The sequence below is a fragment of the Phytophthora infestans genome, genomic scaffold (assembly GCF_000142945.1).
Source record: "Phytophthora infestans T30-4 supercont1.15 genomic scaffold, whole genome shotgun sequence".
NCBI classification, from domain to species: domain Eukaryota; phylum Oomycota; class Peronosporomycetes; order Peronosporales; family Peronosporaceae; genus Phytophthora; species Phytophthora infestans.
The window spans coordinates 2901077-2921846 of record NW_003303744.1 but is presented as its reverse complement, the minus strand read 5'-3'; the positions used below and the strand labels follow the sequence as shown (position 1 = coordinate 2921846).

Genomic DNA, 20770 nt, shown 5'->3' with positions numbered 1-20770 from the left:
GTTTCCATCTTCACGCATTAAAAATGACTGCAGTAATCCGAGAAGTTAAATGATTACTAGCAGTCCCACCACCCATCGCCGTCTTCCAGAGAAAAGCTCTGTTAACGTGACTGCTGCCCATTCGTCAAACTGACGCACAGAAGAATTGATAGAATGGGGCTTAGGATGCCAATCGCTAACTGTGTTTCTATTCCCTATCGACGGCTCGTAGATTTAACCCAGCAGCAACTGTCGTCACTGAAGCGAGCCAGAGAAGAGAATCACTCAAGTCAAAATGAGCAACAAGCGAAGCGTGCACGCACGCCCCACCCAAAGTCACCATGGTTATCGTACAAGCAGCTGCAAGCGATCAATGAAACCGGTGCGTTCGAACCATTGAAAACGGCGACGAGTCAACGGATCGAGACGGAAGTCGTGGACAACTTTGGCGATGAGTGCATCGACAGGCGAGCTTGCATTGTTACGGACATCTGGGTTTTTCGCAGAGATGCGTGCAGAATGTCCATCGCAGAGTTACCATTAGCAGCAATGCGGCGAGTTTTGGGGCCTAAAGCATGGACCACGCCCTCAATCCGAGACTACTACAATTGTGGTACGATTGATAAACGACTGGCAGGGATGCTTTTGTCTCCACGCGGGGTGGAGCATACAGAAAATTGCGTCCAAATATGGATGTCGCGTGATGTACTGAGGCATTTACGAGCGCTGGATGCAAAATTAATACTATGCAAAAGCATAAAAGATGAGCTTGCACCACCGCGGATTGCGATCGCAGACTGTTCCGTCGCAGGTACGTTCGGCGAAATTGACGCGATCGCACTGATCGAACGCCAAGCGGTCGGCCTCGTGCAAACACGCAGAATCGTCAAAGTGGTCTACGGCGGGCCTGGTAACGTTTTGCAGAGCCGCTTGATCTCGTGGGACAACCGTCATGCAATAATTGCGAGTAGCGTTCCAAGTGTCCGCACATGTAATGACTTTCGAGTGGTTCTCGCAGGCCCAATGGCGCCGGAGCAAGAATTGGTGGTCGCCAAGCAACACGAATGTAATGACGCACGCGTACATGCGCTTCAAATGTTATTGCGTCGCATTAACCCGCTGAACAAAGACATTGACGAGAACTTCGAGTTTGATAACGTGGCCCAGTCTCGAGATTTTTTCTGCACAAGGATCGGCAAGAATGAAGACAACGCTGGCCTCGTTGCGCGTGCGCGAGCGAGACAGCAAACAGTTGCAGCCTCTTCCGACATTAACAGTGCAGTTGCGGACGAAACCAGTATTCTTCCGACGGAGACCGTGATCATCGTGACAGCAGTGGATGTTAACGAGGATGCATGCCTCTCACGCGCACTAGATGTAATCATGGGCCACTTAACGTATGTTGCGCGCCGATCAACGTCTATCCTCCAGCACAACGATCCCTACTACCTGGAGCGCGTCTATCCACATCTGCTGACGTTCGGAATTGGAGGGCTTTCAAGCTCACGAAGCAATCGATATACCAAACGAGACGTCGTGTTGCATTCCTTGAACGTCTTCTCCAATCGAATCGCGGAAGATGCATTATTTAAAATCAAATGTTCGACTACTTGGCAACGGAACGCGTAAAAACTGGTGTGTTTGTCCGCGTTCGACACAACCCCGATGCTGCAACACATGCCATCCAAATCTCTGCAGAAGAACTTCGTGGAGCAATGGAAGCGCGTGCAGCGATGCGACGCGCAGCACGAACTGAAAATTCGGTCACAACCTCCGAACGTCACGGCCGTGCCAACAACGTACTCCAAGCGATCAATGCGTCGACAGCCAAAAATGTGGGGCAGTAATGAGAAACGTGATGGGTTCCAACGCAAGGTAAACGCGATGGCGTTAATGTACGGAAACCCGTCGATATTTTGGACGCTGACACCGCATTCCGAAGGATCAATTGCGGTCGCGTTCTGGTCGCGATTCGACTTGCCGAACGGCCGTCCCAGGGATCCCGCAGCATGCACGGTCGTAAATATGCCGAGCAGCAGCAGAATGAAACGGCTCACGATGCAAAACACAACGCTACAGGCGCAGTACTTTCAAATGTGCTGTACAATTCTCATCGACGTGATGTTCGGTTGGGACTCGACGGCGAACAAGCCGAAAGCCGAACCTGGGATATTCGGATTTGGGCTCTCCCCAAGGAGAGCTCCGTTTTCTCCTATTGTAATATTTTAAAATAAAATTTCAATACAATTTTTTTGTGTTGTTATGTCCCGTGACGGTTAATTAGCTGTACTAAGCCACACATTACCTGTGCGGTGGTAGCCTTCCGTGCGAAGTACCACGAGCGCCACACATACTCGTCCAAATAGCCATCGAGTGCACTCTTTGTCATACCTCGCATGACTTTGACGTGACGCTTAATGTGGATCTCCCACAGGCTTTCTATAGTGTTTGTATGCGTTTTCGTCTCTGGATCCACGTAGTGTTCTGTATGGTTCACATACTTGTGCGTATAGTTCAAATCCCGAAGAGAAGGATGGTTGGCGAGCGTTCTGATGTGCACGCCGCGCTTAGTCTTTCGCTCGGTGACGTATGTGGCAAACATGTCCGAGTGAATTATTGTTCCTTACAAAAATCAAGTTAATAAATACAATGATTCATATGTCATAAAGTATTGATCATAATATCGTACCCGGGCTAGATAAACTTCCGAATGACGGGAAATAGCTTCTTCTGGGTTCTATCCGCGTCAACAATTCGACCAAACCACTGTCCTGTAGACCGGTCAGCTCCACCAAAGAGCCAATAGTCCGGGAATCGTCGCCCACGATTGTGTTTGCTCTTCTTTTTGAGGCTTGTTTCGTCAATTTCTACAATGTGGCCCACACCACCAATCTACAAGTACCGTAGCCATACATGTTAAGAGCACTAATACACATTTGAACAGCATATGAGCAGTACCTGAAATTGATCACTGAGCAGCTGCTTCGAGCAGAGACAACGTACGTAGCCGTACCAGTCCTCCACCGTAGTCTTCGACACGTCGCTATCTCCGCCGCGTGTGCGTGCGATGCACGCATGCACCATGCATACAGTAGCTTGGGCTAGCGACAGTTTTATCCCAGAAAACCAAGTATTAGTTAATATACTCAAACTTACCTCCCTTCCGTCATTGTGGCATTTTTTTGCGGCAGCACCGCCAGTGTTTCGTCTTCCCGGAGACTCTTAAACGCATCGGGCGCTGGCAGCCTGGACAATACATAGCGCTTTCTAGAAGTCCTGCTTGTTGCCACCACGCTACAGCCCCAACCTCGTCGCTCGTCGCCTCAATGATTGAGGTGAAGGTGAAGTGCTCCACGTTGTGGAGAGCATAGTGATGGCTGGTTGCGCTAGTCATGATACCGAGGGAGGCTGGCAGAGTCTGGTGCGGTGCGAATACTTTGCAAAGGGAGGGAGTAAGCGTGCTGGCTGAACGCGTGGCAGGGAGGGAACGGGGGCATTCTTGCGTTTACATACAAATGGCTAGTAATTTGTTTTTACATACATCGTGTAAATGTCGTCGAAAACGGGGGCGTAACCCTGTTATTTGCCATTTTGAGTCGTGAGCAAATCTTGTGTGACGCACACTGGTCAAATCACAAACTATGAAAATTTCATTTTGAAATATCACAATAGGAGAAAACAGAGCTCTCTTTGAGGAGAGCCCGGATTTGTCGAAACATTTTTCTATGCGCTCGAGCAACAAGGACGTCTACTCGTCCACATCCATGGGGTAATGTGGGTTGCGGGGTTACCGAAGACCAAATCTGATTGGCAAAACCTACTCGCTAATTCAACGATGCGTGTAAGATTTGAAGAGTACTGTGCGTCAATTTTCGCTGCCGAGCTGCCTGTTTTCCGCTCAATCGAAGAGATCAAGTGCCCAACGCCAAATTGCACTGGCAACCTTAATCCACTCAGCATCCTTCCCAAGTTTAAGCATCGTCTAAAGACCGGCACACCCCCGCCCAAAACCGCAGCGTGTAACCAATGTGAACAACAGCTCACTGACACAGATATCGCAAGTCTCGTCATTGAGCGCAAGTGGTGCGAACTCGACGCAGACTGTAAATCGATCAGTACAAGACAAGCAACTAACGCGCTTGGGTTGCGATTCAGCAGGCTTTCTGCACACAAACCTACCGCTCAGCCGACTCCTGCAACACGACCAGGTGCATGCATACGAGCACACGTCATCTTGTGTGAAAGGCACCTCTGGTACAGCTTGCAGATACCATTTTTCCGTAATTTTGAAAAAGCAACACAGCTCACCGATGGTGGCGAAATGAAATACCGACGCAGTGTCGGCAACCAGTGGCTCAACCCATATATACCAATCAGGCGACGTCTACTACATTTTAATATGGACGTACGAGCTCTCTGGTCAGGCAATAGCCTGCAAGCAATACAATATGCGATGCAGTACGCATCTAAACGTCAGAGCACGCTTGACAACATTGATGTGATGGAACTTGCATTGCGACGGCGAGAGGAGCGCGAGGCCGCAGCACCAATGACAAATCAACTGAGATGCAACAAGGCATCAGCCGTCTCATGTCCCTAGCGTACTCCGCATCGTCGGCGATCGAAATCGGAGGGCCGCTTGCGACGGCAATACTTATGGAGGGAGGAGCCGGAAAGTTCAGTTGCAAGTTTGAGCGCTTAGTACTTGTTGAAGGTCTGCATATGATGGTAAATCAAGACATCGAGCTGTCGGTCGTTCGACAAGGCGATCATCTCGTGACGCAGTCATCAATCCGGCATTACATCACACGCCCGAAGTGTCTTGATGAGTACTGCTGATACGATTTTTGCGCATGGTTCAAGCCAAGCACATCCAAATTTGCCGTGCTAGGAGACACCTGCACATTTGCATCCAACAATCCAGACGTTGTCGCTTCACACGCGCGCTTGCACGGCCTTTCTCGAGTTGAGTACCCAAATGTACCAGAGATCATCGGCCCTCGTCTACCAGATGCTCGTCTACTTAAAGACGTCGAACACGGCGACCAATCAGAACTGTACTACCGTGCAACCGCTCTTCTTTACTGTCCGTTCCGACATCCGCGAGACTTTCTTGACGATGAAGGATCAGCACGTCAACATTTCTTTGCAGTGGAACCCAAATGTACAGCCAAAGATCCAACGTTCACTTGAGTTCCATCAGCAACACTATTTTGCACTGGATAAAGCTTGCGCGTTCCGAGCGCAGTAAGCTGCCGAAAGTGAACACAACATATGTACGGATCCAGATGTGCTGGACAGCCGCATTGACCGTGACAGCAGCGCTGCTGCTGCACGGGGTGAAAATTTGTTAGAAGTCGCACCAGACTTGTACGCATGCGCCGCCAACCCGACCAATTTGACTGACGAAGAAGCAGCAGTTTTGGAAAACGCTGCCGACGACAGCGATTGCTCCGCAATAACGTAGAGCTGACTGACTTGCCAGCCCTTGAGATGGCGGACGTCTCGGTGCGATTAGTACCAGTAAGTTTGGGCGAGCTGGACGTGTTTGAACACCAACTAATAGCCGAGGAACCGGACCACAGTTCGACTGTCATTCATGCGCTTCTTAAGACGACTGAGATTACAGTCGAGCTGATCAACGCTACCATCGCCGACTTAACAGCCGGTAATCCTACCGAAACCCCACGTTGGCTGACGATCTGCCACCATTCGCATCGGTACAGAACGTATCCAGCGCATTTGGTCTCAACAAGGAACAACACCTCGCATTTCTACACGTTGCAGCCCCACTGCTCTACAAAATTGCCGACGTCGAGTTGTCGTCGAAGTCAAATTTCAATTGTGATCCGGTAATATGAGAGCTCGCGGCTGGAGGCGATAGAACTATGATAAATGCAATTATTCCGTGTATGCTTTCTCATCGTCTTCTTGTGTCTCACAGTCTCATTCTGATCTTCTCCTTCGACCTCATTGAACTGAAACACCTCAGTCTCGAGATTACGAAGATCTCCTCTTGCGGGATACCCGAGTCACGTACTGCACGACCCACATCCTCCTCGTTTCCGTAGATTTCGGCGGTGTCAATACGGCGGTATCCCAGCTTGAGGCCCGTTAGGTTAATGCGACCGCCGTGATACAGCAGATAACCAGGGATCACGAGGTACACGAGCCAAAAGTAGCTCGAAATCATGAGTCCGGACTGTACGAACAGCGTGATGAGATGCCGAGATGCGTGGAGAAAAAGAGCCGACGAGATGTGTGCACCACATCATTATTGGGATGCGAACCACTTTACATAATCCCACAGCTTGTTGTTAAGAAATCATGTTGTACTGTACTGTTATTAGTCGCACTCTGCGTATATCCAGAGCTTCCCGGGCAGCGCACGGCATTAGTTCCATTTGAAAGCTACTGCGTCAGACATCTAGAGTACCCCCTACAAGTAGATGTTACGTAGTAGCCTTACCAGCTGTTAGTTTGGGTCTAGTATTCCGAGCTGGGCACTTAGAACGTAACAGGATATTTGCATAAGAAAAGGCACCATGAGCTCAAATGTTGAATTGTATTTCTCTTTTTTTCTCCTTTACCCCGTTGGGTACAAATGAAAGTGTTTTATCTTGAAAAGTCGACTGAAACGATGTATGGACTGGAAGGCATACATGCACACATGCATACCGTTATCAAACAGTAAACAAACAAAATACTTAAGTAATTCAGCAGCTGTATTAAAACTAATGTATTTCATTCGTCTACTGTTCGGGTCACAAATAAAAGTAGGCAACTTATTCTACAGGCGAGTTATCGGACTCAGTGAGTACTTTAATGCGTGCAAATGCGATAAAATCTAACGATTCGGAGCGCTTCAGAAATACTTATTTTGTGACTTTAGATTCAAAACAGTAAATATGGTGTAAAGGATCCCACAATTAGTTTCTGGACTACCGGCAGCTCAAGATGTTAGACCAACAATTGTCAGAAAAAGGGTCAATGCCGATGGTCCAAAAATACATGGCCATTGAATTGCGATCTCAAGCACAATCGGCATGCCTCCAGTTTTGTCATCACGGATGGACTCGAGCGATTTTCGTTGCGGACTGATCAAACGATGTCTGGGTCTAGACACAGCCCCAGGAAATCGATGTAAAACCACACCAGCTTTCTTGCAGAATACTCACAGCGACGACATGTTGAACTCAGCACGGAGGGCGTTGGATGTGACAGTAATTGGGCAGTAGGACTTCGTACCTATGTTGAGTGATGTCCGATTTTCGTCATGGGTAGTTTTATTCACGTGGTCAATGTCAGCATCTTCGTAATTTTCAAGTCTCCACTTGTCGAGAATATCTCTCCATACCGGATCACGCCTATGACGCATATTTTCGGTAAGAATGACCACCGAGTTAAGTGAGCGGTACGCTTTTATCCCCCTCACACGATCCAAGTAGTCTATTGAGTGTCTTCGGCGCAACTGGATCACTTCATCGGCAGTGATAAATGCCGGTTGCCCTGCAACGGGCAGCTGCTGAAGCCAACGCCAACTAGAAGTACATGAATTCCACCAAACAATTTTGTCGGGTTACCAAGTATCTCGCGGAGGAACGAATCCATTTTGCCAAGAATACTGACAACACACGTAGATATCTCATCCACGATTAGTAACTTCAATTTTGCAAACCGTTCCCGTTTCTCTTGAGTCGTAGACCATCGTCGTTTGGTATTCACGTACTATCCAAATAATTTGTGAATGGTCTGCTCGTTTGCGGCTTGAGCAGCGACTCCTTGGTACGCACATGTTGCTATCGACTCCTCCGATTTCCACTTCTGGGCAAGAACCTGCAATGCGCCAATAACCCTGCTTTTCCCTGCACCTGGCTTTCCTCCAAGAAATGCTACAATTTGTTCGTTGACGTCATGACCCAGTAAAAGCGATTTCAACAGTTTCTTTCCCACATTAGCAAACATTTTGTGCTGTTTTTCGTTCAGTTGAGTTGCCAGAGATACTTGGTCCAGTAAATGCATATCTGGTGTGTCATGAGTGCGGTATTCATCGTTTAAGACCGGCACCGCTGACTCATAACGTTGCTCCATTACCTCATCGTTTCCAATTGATTGTTGAAGGAGACGTACTCTAGTCGGAAAATCTGGGTATTTAGCCCACAACGTCGAAGCACAGGTTCCCAAACGCAGATGTGATTCTGGAGCAACTAAGCAGTGTAGCTTTTGTTCAACATCTTCGAGAGACATTGATATGTTTGTGACCATCGTATCTGCTAAAGTGGAAACTGCAGCAAGGTCCACACAATCTGTAGATTTTTCGAGGTCCTTGATATACTTTGTAGGCTGTGTTGGGGCCCATACTATCTCGTCCATATCCTCGGGTTCACTTTCGTCAAAATCGCCTTCATCTTCGTCGGCATCCTGCATGTCAAAGCCGGTAGAATCGATTTCACGATCATCATCTAGGCCCGCTTCATAACGAAGGTATCTAGCAGCTTCAGGGTCATCCTGTGATTGAAGCAATTCTCGAGAGGCAAAGTAGTCGGTATTATTTTTTACGAACGTTCGAGCACTTGGTGGAGCTTCCGTTGCCCACCATTGCTAAAACAAATGTACCAAAAGTTTCACCATCTGTATCAAAGTCAGCGCCACAGCGAAAAGGACGAAATAGTGCCATCACAGACTGTTGGTAGCGAAGCAATTCATCCTTTGGGAGGTTAGATCTGCGAACGTCTGGAAGCCGTTTGTGACTGATTATTACAACGCGTTCGGATGTGGACCCAACTATCGTATGTGTACCAAAATGAGGATGCTCTTTCAAAAACGGCACTCCACGTTTGCTATTTTTTCTGCACCAATTTTCAGCAAAGGTCATGAGGTCCACAGATTCTAGTGTTGCTGGCTGAGATATATAGTCCATATGAGGTCCACAGATTCTAGTGTTGCTGGCTGAGATATATAGTCCATATAGTAAATTGAGCTGATTGGTGTCACCTTCGAGGACAATGTCAAGTTGCTCATCTTGCTGGAACAGTGCCTTCAATACTGTTGGGAGCGGTAATTTTACGAGCTCATGTGACGAATACATAACAGTGCCTTTGATGCCGTACAGGCACGCCATCGGTGCGGCGACCTCATGCGGATTCGACAGCGTGCAAGACATAAATTGGATGCGGCGACGTTCCGCGGCAGCTTGAGCTACCGTTTCGTTCGAAAGTACGCGATTTGCCTTATCAAATGCGTGCAAATGAAGCGCCCATGGATTTTCGAGGTTCACTTGGTGTTTGGTCGTATACTTGATAGTATAATATGCTTTTTCGGGACCTGTGTACATGGGATCGATGTATTGGAAACGGTTAACAGGTGAGTAAAAGGGAACATTGACATCCTACCTTCACCGGCGGCTAGAAATTTTATGTCATGCTTGCACTTAAACAACGCGTTGACAATCGGTACGTATGTGTTAGTGTACCCGTTGCCTGGATGGCGTTTCAGCTCGATTCTATTATCCGATGTCCACCGTGTCATTTTACAAGTTTCTTTCGGCATAAACATCCGACAAACCTTTCCGTCGGGGGTCCGTTTAGTAACCTTGAAGCATGAATTTGAATGGAACCAATGATGTTGGTAAGCCAACAACGCACGAGAGCAAATACAGCCTCATTTGACGTCAAATTCGAAGCAGGGGATAACGGTCGCGGGCTAGCAATTATGCTAAATGTTTTCATATCGTCACAGTCGAGCGCATTGTTTTTTTGTAATATTCGATTGGATGTCTTCATGATCAATTGATCAGCCCCATATTTTTCTCCACAGTGATCGCAATAACATGTTGCTCGTTTGGTTGCGCCAGATCGAGGTTTCCTCAATGCCAGTTGGTGGAGTGCGAGTGGTTTAATCTCGCCAATTCCACAGGAAGGACAGAGAGACATATTAAGTGGCACGTTTGCGGTCGAAATCGCTTCGACGTATTGAATCAGTGTAGACCGGAATCTCTCGGAGGAGCACATCGTATAGTACTCGTCAACTGTAGACGGCATATTTATAATCCAAATGAGCATGTGAGAGTGAAGCGATTCCGTTGAATTTTGTGATTCTGTTGCAGCATAAAATGATTTTGTGTGACCGAAGAGTCCTGAATCCTTTCGAGAACAGCCTTGATCTGAATCCCAATTCAAAACTACATCAATAAACATGTTCATCAAGCGATCAAAATGTCTATATCATAAACCGTTAGTCTGTGCTTTTGATAGGGTACAAATGAGTTGCATCACAACTTACCTTGCACAAATGGCTGGATTAGCCGTCGCTATCGATCCCAACTTTGCTCGAGTAAACTCCAAGCATTCATAGATGCCTGCTTGCATTTCTTCAAATACATCATCTGCGACACCTCCGGCCAGATTAGCAATTTGAAAGGAGCTTGCACTGTCTGGCGAAATCGTAAAAAAAATTGTCGGCTGGCCAAGCTTCAGTTGCATCGAAAAGAGGTCTGCACGTGCTGCTGTCCGCTCATCGTTAGACCCCCAGTAGGATCGCATCCCCGTTGAAATATTACCGTATAATTCACGGACCGATCTGTTAATTTCCGGTGCAGGTGGTATGGGCAACTGATCTGCTATAGCCTTTAATCGGCTCTGCTGGTATTGGACATAGTTTTGAAGGTCTTCACAAGAAACACTAGCAGACCGCTCCATTGAACCTGGCAACATCCGAGCTCTGATTGAAATCGCATGAAGTGCGTTGTGCCTGGCTAAAACATCAAACGCAACCATGGCGAACGAGCGATGCTGGACAATGCGACGTGATGAGTGCTGCAAACAAAATCTAATGAACTCCAAAAGGCTGATCGGTATAACACGAGATTCTTCAAGGCCTCCTCGCCCGTAGGGAAACAATTCCGAGAATGAGTTCGTTCAAAACGCCGAGTCAAAATCGGACTAAATATTAGATGATCGATAGACCACTACGCGAGAATTATTCAGTGCAAGCTGAACACCGGTAAGAACGTCAATATGCCTGAAGTCACTTATCCATCCATCGGCAGTTTGCTCACACATCTCATCTTCTTCGGAAACCGATTCATGGGCAGGTGCAGGTGCGTTATGCCTCCAGGTTGCACGGTCAAGTTCCTCAGACCCATCAGTCCCTCTATATAAACTTTGCTGCGTTGGGCTTGCGACTGAGTTGGCAGGGTTCAGAAAATAGCTATTTTCATCCTGTATTGAGCAATCAATTGTTGGTAGCGTCGCTTTAGACGATATTGCGTCACCGGAGTAATTAATTTCATTGTCATCTCGGGTGGGAAGTACAATTCCTGTGCGAGACCCAGCCGGTGGGTTGAGCCGTTCGTCAGACGTCTGATCATTGTAAGAAGATATGTGTTCGCGATTACCATCGCCAGCTTGATTCAGTACGACACGCGTACGAATTGTCGCAATCGTAGTTTCCCACTCCGGTTTCACTTCCACAGATATGTATAAATGATTCTTTGCTTTGTACCAGTCTAGCTGTTCTCTTAGGCGCAAGAGGCGAACATCATATTTTTTTTTAAAGTTGCTGCTTTTTGAGCGGTCGTCATAGCCCCGTGTGAGAACGTATAGAGGAGTGTTTTCCTCCTCGAACCACAGAGATAAAATGCATCGGTTGCGAAAGATTTAACATTGCATTCTCCGTGAAAGTACTGTCGGAAAAACACATAGGCAAACAACCCATAAAAAGCCCATTGGCAACAGCAAATTTAGGCGGGTGACCTCTCTTTCTGTCCAGTAGTGATGTTCTGCACGAAGTGCACACCTGCATGGTTAGTTGTTCGTCTTTTACAACAATGCCTGATCTCGCCAACAATATCCCTGCCAGTTCAGCACTCAGACCCGACATATCGTAGTACGTTCGAAGTTCCGATGGACGTGTTTTTGGAGGTTTTAGTCGGGTTTCATTGACTGCAGAAGATACGCGCCAGAATCAACTTTTTCCACCTTGACGCGCGCCGCAGGGTGCATACAGTCACAGACACAGCAAGCAAGTTCATTTAGCAAACCACCCGAGAGATATTTGGCTCCACGTTCGGACGTACGCTTTTCCATTTCGTCAAAATGCTTTAAGAAGTTGTTAACGGCCGCTAAATTTTTGCTTTCAGGTCCAACACTGGATGTTCACCGATGCTTCCTTTTCACAAGTTGAGCAGCATGGTCACCCTCACTCATTGATGCTCGAGCTTTCTTTCATGTTTCGATCATGAGCACGCGCGTTATCCGCGAGTTGCTGAGAGCAAGCCTGGCAAAACGGTACTCAGTGAGTTAATTGTGAGCGGGTGGGTCTATTCGCCATGCAAGTACATGACACTCGCTCGGAATGCATTGTGCTTTCAAAGCAGAATGGTGCCTTTTAAGCGAAATCGTCATGTGACGGCAAAGAAAGAAACAAACAAACCATTTAGTACACCCAACAACGCGACGTGAAATTTCCAGGTGCCCAATGACTATGGATGGCTGTTTCCGCACCTAAATATCAAGGTAGGTAGGAGTCATTTCGAACGTTCGAATTACGATTCTACCACGCGACACCGCCATATTAAATGTTCAGGTTCCGCAATCACATCACTTAATGATATGCTCAAAACAAACTTGTATATTTAAGTGAAGAAACGCTTTTACGGGTCTGAACACGGATGAAACCGACAATTGAACATTACACGAGTCTGTCACGGCAGTTGGGTTTGGCACACAGGCACTTAAACCATAGTTTCTCGCGGGTATACTCCACCGTTATTTCTTCACCAGCTGAAATATCACGAATAGCAAAGATGCCTATACGAGGTCCATCGCACGATAAAAACTCGACCCATTTGCAGTTAGGCGCGCACGAATGGTTGATAAATCTGGATTCGTTTCCACACTTGCCGGCATCGATGAATATCTTGTCATTCCGAATCGTCGTTGTTGCAACCTCGATTATATAGTCGCGACTTCGCTCACTCTTGATACTCTCAAATATGAGTTCGCCGACAAACTCAAGCACAAACGATCCTTTTGCCAAGAAGGTTGACGGAGCTAGACCCAGAGCAGTACGCGTTTGAATAATGTTGAAGGAATGTGTCCGGATAAACCGATTACCGCAGCCAAGACCAATTGTACAATTTCTGTCGTCACAAAGGATCTTGGAGTGATAATTACCACAACAAGAGCCATTCTCATCGTAGCACATCTGGTGCTTGCAATCACAGGAATAATCATCTTGGGCAGGGAAAATAGGACAAGTAGCGCCGCCATTGATTAAAATCGTCCAGATTGTCACGGCACCGGGCGACCACAGCGGGTCCATGGCTGTGCTGGATTGACAGTAAATACGCGATTGAACATCTTATCAGTCGATTTGTGTTCATCCATGCAATGTCAACCTGCTCGAAGTACGGCCACATATTACACCAGGCAGACGTTGGACAGCTAATAACGGGCAACGTCCGAGGATGTAAGCCGAGCACTTCGTTGTGGGTGCCAATTCTCTATTTACATCTCCTGGTACAGTACGTGTTACCACTGGGCTGTATGAGGTCTGGTTCTCATTGGGTAGGTTCTACGGTCGATGAATTTGCGTTAAGTCCATGTGTTCGAGCTTTCGCCTAAAGTTTTGGGTACGAAACAAGAAGACGATAAATTATTCGTGTTGTTGCTGTTGCGACTTTACAGCAACGACACTCCACAGCCTTATTCATGTCAAATCTCGAGCTATCTGCGTCACTGCTCGAAGTCACTCGTCTGATACGGAATCGATAAACTTTCACAGAAGCGTCATAGCGTTTTCGTTCTCCCGCTGATATCCCTACAGCATTGCTGTAATTTTGTATGCTCAATTTCGTCAATCCCCAATACTACATGTTTTATCGATATAATGCATCATCCAATATCAGGCAAAACTGGTTAAAAATTTAAGAAAGAATCATAGTTGGAAAATTTGCTCGTTCATTCTTGTACAGTAATGGAAGTGGTGATGCGTGGTACATGTACATCGGTTCTGTATTTATCAGCAAACTCGTGTCATCCCCGCCACCCCCCCCCCAACACGCACACAGACACAGGCAAACACAAGGGCACGCATAGAATACTAGCTGCAACGGCAAGGTAAATATTTGAACAGCCTACCCAGCTCACTTTTTAATTGTCCACAAGAAGTATGGAGCTGGCTGATCTTCTTCGATCCAGGATCAAGCGCAAACAAGAAAAACGCCCACCAGTATACGAGAAGACCCCTGACATCGTGGAAATGCTACGCAAAGTCACTGCCGTCAATCCGCCAGATTCGACGTCCACGCCCTCAGAACCCGCCAAAATGCCACCGTACATCGGTTTGGATATGTACATCGCGTTTCGAGAAGAGTTCGCGAGTGGCTGGAACATCTGGCTAAGTATCGAACAAGTTACGAAGTTGGAGCCGGAACTGAAACAGGAGATGCCGTCAATGAGCTTTGACGAGAAGGCAGCCATGTTTTTTCGACTTTCGGTGTGGACCAACAAGAAGCAAGACCCCGACGTTCAAAACTTCATTGAGACCCCCGATGGAGCGGAAGTGTACGTCGAACGAGTGACGGGGCTGGCCTTGTTTGAAACAAAATGGCTCAAGGCAACACGAATCGCATCGAGATGGTCACAAAAGTCTAAGACACTGATTCCGATCTCGAGAACACCTCTCCTCCCGAAGCTGAGAGTCAAGGCACGGGAAGGCAACCAAACTGACGCCGACGCGCCACGTGGATGCTCCCCTTTGTTCGCCTAAATTGCCAAGGAAGCTCAGAGCTGGGGAAGACAAACCGGGAGGTCGTGGAGCCTGGAACAGGCGAGGAATGCCTTCTCGCACAACAGCCAAATAAGGCACGAGCACCAAAGAAGCCGAAAACGGAGTAAGCTCGCGGTTACGTCACCTGACTGGTAGGCACTAACAATCTATCTGGACAAGGATTGCTGTACACCATTTAACAAATATATGATGTCTTGTTGTCTCTTTAAACATCAGTAGACCCGCGCACCGATACGAATCGGCATGCCAAGTTTGTTAGCGCTCTTTATACTCACAATGAATCGACGTTAGCAATTTACCACTTACAACTTCGAGCTCGACGTTGTTATATAGGTACAAGTAGTATGAGGCCTTGGACAGACGCCGTACAACATCCTGAGGTAAGTAAAGCAATAACGCAAACGGGTTGAAGGTCGAGTAGCGTAGAATGTGTCCTTGGTGCTGGAGCAGCGCAAAACTGCTACCGAATTCACCGGTGGTATATCCAAAATCACCACCAGTGGCAGGTGCCCCAAAAGCCGACGAAGCAGCAGGCGCAGCACCACTGCTTGTGGCCGGTGCGCCGAATCCTCCAGTGGCAGGGCGTGCTGCACTACTTCCAAACAGATCACCGCTTGTGGCGGGAGCACCAGGCTGCGATTCAAATCCACCAAAACCGCCAGTTGTTGTAGACGCCGTAGCTGAGCCAAAAGCGAACGATCCAAAGCCTCCTCCACTAGAGGCAGCACCGAATGCAGATGGCGGAGTGTTACCAAAGCCTCCTGTCGCTCCAAAGGCTGAACTCGTTGCTGGTTGCGCTCCGAAGCCTCCGACCGCTCCAGTTTCAGTCGTCGTAGCTCCGGGTGTCGGAGAATTCTGCGTGGCTGCCGCCAGTGCTGCTGCTGGGTTCGTGCGCTTCAAGTAGTCTTCATACCTCTGCGATCCAAATAGACCGGGAGACAGACGCCGTATGTGTGAATGAGTGACGTTGTAGTTTGAATGTATTTAATGAGTGACGTTGTTGTTTGAATGTTATTATTGAATGTTACTCAAGTGTTCTATTGCGCGAATGTCGTTCTTCACCGACTGGGTTAGCATTCAGCCATTGTAGCATAACGTTTTAGTAATTATTCAGTATTGCGTCATTATTGTACCTGATTTGTTATTAGTAGTTGCAATCTATCAAGTACAGAAGTACGATCTTATGCGTTTTTATAGGATCCACGACGGTTCTGGAACCCACCTAAGACTCTGGATATAAATATCCAGAGAATAAATAGCAATTTAACATAAACATAAATAACTGGGTGTGCTAATTACTAGAGAATTGTGCTGGTAGTGCTTTTGGCGTAGTGCTTTTGAATTTTACAGTATCTGCAATCGTATTCAGATAAAATATGTTACCACACTAAACTCCACCACCTCTTGATTTTTTAAATCTGTTTAGGAAGGTAATTCGATTTGAGCGAGATTATCATTTTCTATCACCGAAAAGATTGTTTCTCACAATCACAATTTCTCAGCGAGCGCACCTGCTGCGGCGACCAGCACCGTCGACGCGGCAGTGAGTGAGCTGCTGCGGTTATCTTCGCTCTATCCACATGATACGTCTACTCTTTTACTTATCTTCCACTTATTTACCTATTTACACTCTGCTCGGTGAAGTTCTGGGCCAACCGAGACCAACACTAGCGACGCCCGCGGCGACTGGCCCGATACGGCCCTAACGACACATACGAGCGAGCCCATCACCTCGCGAAAAATACTGGCAGAGCTCCGAAATCACCGTGTCCAGGAGTCTCAGCGTCTCGATGCTGCGTCAAGTGGCTGCAGTGAGGCGTTGAAACCACTGCTACTTCAAGCAAGCAAGGACGAAAGGTAGACGGATGATGTCGCGCTGCCTGTCGGCGCTACGTGCTCTCATTGGACTGCCAGTCTGCAGATCCTATCTTTCTGCCCCGACAAACACCTCAACGGCCTCGACAGCTACGTTTACAGACTTTTTATAGTAATTAAGATCAGCTATGAATAGTGATATTCTTGCACAATACCTAGCCATCTATAGTGTAAGAAAATCTGAATAAAGTTAGATAATCTAAGCAGACAAAATCCTAGCATTTACTTCGAGGAGTAAAGTGAGCTATAATTTGTATCGTGCACCAAGTTTCTATCAGTTTATACCCATGCTAAACCTTTACTGCCGAGTGAAATTTGTGAAGTTTGTACGAATTGGTAGGAAAATAATACCTTCTCATTTGAAATTTGTATCGAATCGATACAGTACAAAATTGTCGCTGTGGTCATATAGAAGTCCCCCTCAATAAGCGTACGGGGTCGTCTGATTAATTTGCATAGTGAATTCTCAGCGCTCTTGTGATTTGCCAAATGTATTCATAAATCCATGTGATCCGATAAAAAGGGGTATATGAAGAACAAGCTACGCTTGTTCAGGGGGGATTTCTGAATAGCGTCAACTGTTTACGCGATCGAGTACTACTTTAACAGTGACCGCAATACTCCGCTATCATATTATGTGCACACACCAATAGCAATCCGGATTATTTTCGATGATGTGCTATTACAAACCATTTATTAAAGAGAGGAAGGGGTGAAAAAATGTGTGAATCAGTAAATTAACGACATTTACTACAGTAGTTACCGTAAAAGAGCCTTACTGTACTTGCCATACGGGCAGTCCAAAAAAAGCTTTTGATACGGAACACTGGCTCAATACTTAAAGAAATTAGAATTTAAAAAAGCATGCAGGGCGAACAAGACTTCGATCCGTAATCACTGCCATAAGGTACAGTATATTTAGTAAATGTAATTGCTCCCCACCAACCGTAAAAGTCCTTGACAATTGTGGGATTTCGCCAGCCCTCCTCGTGGGCTTCAGCACATGTTTTTCGCTGTTAGACTGCCAGAAACCCACAGCTCTTAAGACCTCTATTATTTAAAAGCTAAACCCTTTTCATGGTGTGGAAAGCGGCTTTTCCGGTGATTTGATCCCTCCCACCTTCTGTCACAACCCTGGTGTTACGATCCCTTTTCACCGGTGTCGAAATCTCTCCTCCTTTTTCATGTCCATAATGGCGAGGTACCGAAATCGCCACTATGAAAGGAAAAAAAAACTTGAAGTACATGCAGTTGCTATCGTATAGACGAAATGGAAATGCGATGTTGCTCTTACAGTAGCAGAATGGTTATGCTAGTAGCATAACCATTCTGGCCAGAAGCTTGTACTGGTAGCATAATCATTCCAGATGTTGCTTATAGCATAACATTCTGGCGAGATTTGCAGCATAACCATTCTGGCGAGACCTGCCAGAGTTAAGCTAATGTCATTGTCAAAATGCAGCGACATATTTGTTTAACTCATTTGCAATGATTTATTCTCCTGTCAATACAAACCCCGCACATTATTCTTTTTTATGGCGATCAGTACGGCAATATTGTGTTTTCAAAATCTAGCTATAATTATTAAATGTAGCCCCCTACTGGAAGCCGTAAAAGTCAAGAATGATTTGAGCGCAGAAGAGAGCTGGATTGTTACGCTTGAGACAGCTAACTATTAATACCTCCGACGATGCACTCTGCAGGATAGCTGCTCGGACTTGGATCAAGCTCAGCAAGTCTATTATGCTTTTTTATAAAAATTGCATTTTTTTAAAACAAAGTACATGCATAACAGGAATATAAATATTTAAACAATACAGTCGTGCACCTCGTATTCGGCGGGGTGGACCATATAGAGTCTACGAGCTGCGAATATATATAGAGGAACAGATGGAATCCAAATGTACTTCTTTGTATTACCTTAATTAAGTATAAATCTCAATTACATCTTCGACACCATACCAGTGTGATGGCCAACCTTCTGAGCACCACTTCATCGCTGTATAAATATTGACGGGGGTATACTTCTCGCCTTTGTAAAACATGTCCAGCTCGGCCTCCTACTTCTTTGTACAGTAGTGGTCCTTGAGACTTTTAATAATCCCTTGGTCAATTGACTGCAAGGCACCGGTTGTGTTGGGAGAAAGCTAGTGAACAACGACATTAGTTAACTCAACAGGTTCGTCGCTATGAGACGACACTCGTCGGACGAGCGCTGCGAAGCCGTGCAAAACCTTTTGCGGAGAGAGTGAGCATTCAGGACGTCTTCGTGTCCCTCTTGCGCTTTAGAATGCTTTGGAGGGTGGAGCGCTTTACGTGGGTTTGAAACTCTTGTGTGGCCTACTGAGTGAGCTGAGACTGTGTCCATGATGGCTCTGTGGCTGCCTTCCTGCACAATGTTTGCTTATTGGCGAGATTCAACGTAGAATAGGCGGACGGGCGACGTGTCATGGCGTTTTGCGACAAAATTTATAATGAGCTGTGATATGGTGAAGTGATTGAGCTGATACATCGTGGCGGAAGTGCGGCATTTCATCCCTCCTCGAGGAGGGGAATACCATTGAGGTTATTTGGTCCAAAGGAGATGGGCAACTCATTTGCGCAATGCATGTGACGCAATCATTAGATTGTGCAGGTTATTAAGCCATACCGGGGCCGAAAACGAGGTGCACGACTGTACTGTAGCATGATGGCTTACAAAATGTAAGTACAATATAAATCAAATTCGGGCTAGCCTATTTATTACAATAATTGGTCAAATACCACCAGTCAACATACTTTTAAGTATTTTACTGAGCATGAAAAACTAAAAAAATAATGTTTCGAAGTAGCATATACGGCATTAAAATTCTCTGTACCGCTCGCCATACAGATTACGACGTACAACACCACACAACAAGCTGCCAATTGATCGCAAATTGCGATTCGCAATAGAATCTGGAAATGATCATGCTGCTGTCAGTCGCAATGCCACCGTAGTGTGGTGATATTGCGGTCCGCAGGCACAGCACATGGATACCGATATTTACTGTATTCAATGGCAATGCATAATCATCGCCCGGTAAGTTCCTCAAACGTACCGTACATTGGAGCTTTTTACAGTGAAGTCTACGGTGAGCACATCATTAGATAGCTGGAGACTTCAGTACAGTTCGTCTTTCAGCATTTCAGAGCCATGAATTCTACCGTGAGAGTATCGTTTAGTTGTAACAATGATGATGACACAAAGATATGCACGCTCATGATCGTGGCTTCTGAGAAAAAGTAAGATGCGGAATGTTCAACCTCGATGAGGAAGGACCAAGAACACATTTGGTGAAGGTTCGACTCTCACATTACAGTTTGCTCAGGAGCTGTCAGCTGCAAACACCCAGTGCACCCATGCGCCTCGCCCACGTCTTCGCTGTGATCGCTGCAGCCTGTCTAGTTTCCAGTGAAGCCTTCGCTACGAGTGACAAGAAAGCCAAGACCTCAAAGGCAACTTTACTTGATGCGCCAGGTCAACGACTCCTGAGGGCCCACCGCGCTGCTGATGAAGATGAAATTGACTCCGAAGAGAGGGGTCTCACGAAAGAACACTATGAGTTACTAGCCAAATACGCTAAGGAATTGAAGATTGACGTGGCGAAAGCTGGCAAGAGCACTGCGTACTTGAATGACCCTGAGGTGCGTGAGAATTACGCAAAGTATCGTGCGTATCTGGATTTTTTTATCCAAGGTAACAGGAAGAAGGGAGAGCGGATGGTCACGTATGAGCATCACGGATAATGCGACACATCTACGGATTAAGCAACTTAAGTCCTGAACAAGCAACATGTGAGTCGCAAGAATTGGAGATTACTGGGGTTGTTACGCTCTACAAATACTTCAATAGTAGCTACCAGAAGAAAATAAACTTTGCGATTTTCGTTCCTCGATTCCTTTACTTTTCGATATTAAAACTGCCCCTTCAGCTGCTTCAGCTATCGACGTCAGCAAAACTGGATCAGTTTTTTTTTCTTCGTGTAGTTTGCGATAATATCGATAATATCGCAAATTACACGAAAAAAATAAAAACTATAGACATATTATGTCCATGGTTTAGACGCTAAAAACGATGACCCTCAAAGTCTTAGCTAGCAAT

The 20770-nt window shown here is 46.5% G+C and overlaps 4 protein-coding genes across 4 annotated transcripts; 3 read left to right on the top strand and 1 right to left on the bottom strand.

Annotated features, from left to right (window-relative positions):
• Positions 1-352: 352 nt before the first annotated feature.
• On the top strand, positions 353-1531 carry PITG_09777 (uncharacterized protein; the record flags this gene model as incomplete). Its single annotated transcript, XM_002903324.1, has 5 exons — positions 353-361; positions 406-660; positions 748-1255; positions 1313-1437; positions 1511-1531. 5 exons carry the CDS (start codon positions 353-355, stop codon positions 1529-1531), a joined length of 918 nt encoding a protein of 305 aa, XP_002903370.1.
• Positions 1532-4300: 2769 nt separating this feature from the next.
• Positions 4301-4818, top strand: PITG_09775 (uncharacterized protein; the record flags this gene model as incomplete). Its single annotated transcript, XM_002903323.1, has 3 exons — positions 4301-4451; positions 4556-4707; positions 4810-4818. The coding sequence occupies 3 exons, from the start codon at positions 4301-4303 to the stop codon at positions 4816-4818; spliced, it is 312 nt and encodes a 103-aa protein (XP_002903369.1).
• A 10209-nt stretch (positions 4819-15027) lies between these two features.
• Positions 15028-16500, bottom strand: PITG_09774 (uncharacterized protein; the record flags this gene model as incomplete). Its single annotated transcript, XM_002903322.1, has 5 exons — positions 15028-15035; positions 15072-15687; positions 16156-16190; positions 16284-16344; positions 16489-16500. 5 exons carry the CDS (start codon positions 16498-16500, stop codon positions 15028-15030), a joined length of 732 nt encoding a protein of 243 aa, XP_002903368.1.
• Positions 16501-20028: 3528 nt separating this feature from the next.
• On the top strand, positions 20029-20415 carry PITG_09773 (secreted RxLR effector peptide protein, putative; the record flags this gene model as incomplete). The annotated part of the gene is made up of 1 exon (XM_002903321.1): positions 20029-20415. The coding sequence occupies one exon, from the start codon at positions 20029-20031 to the stop codon at positions 20413-20415; it is 387 nt and encodes a 128-aa protein (XP_002903367.1).
• Between the last annotated feature and the right edge of the window lie 355 nt (positions 20416-20770).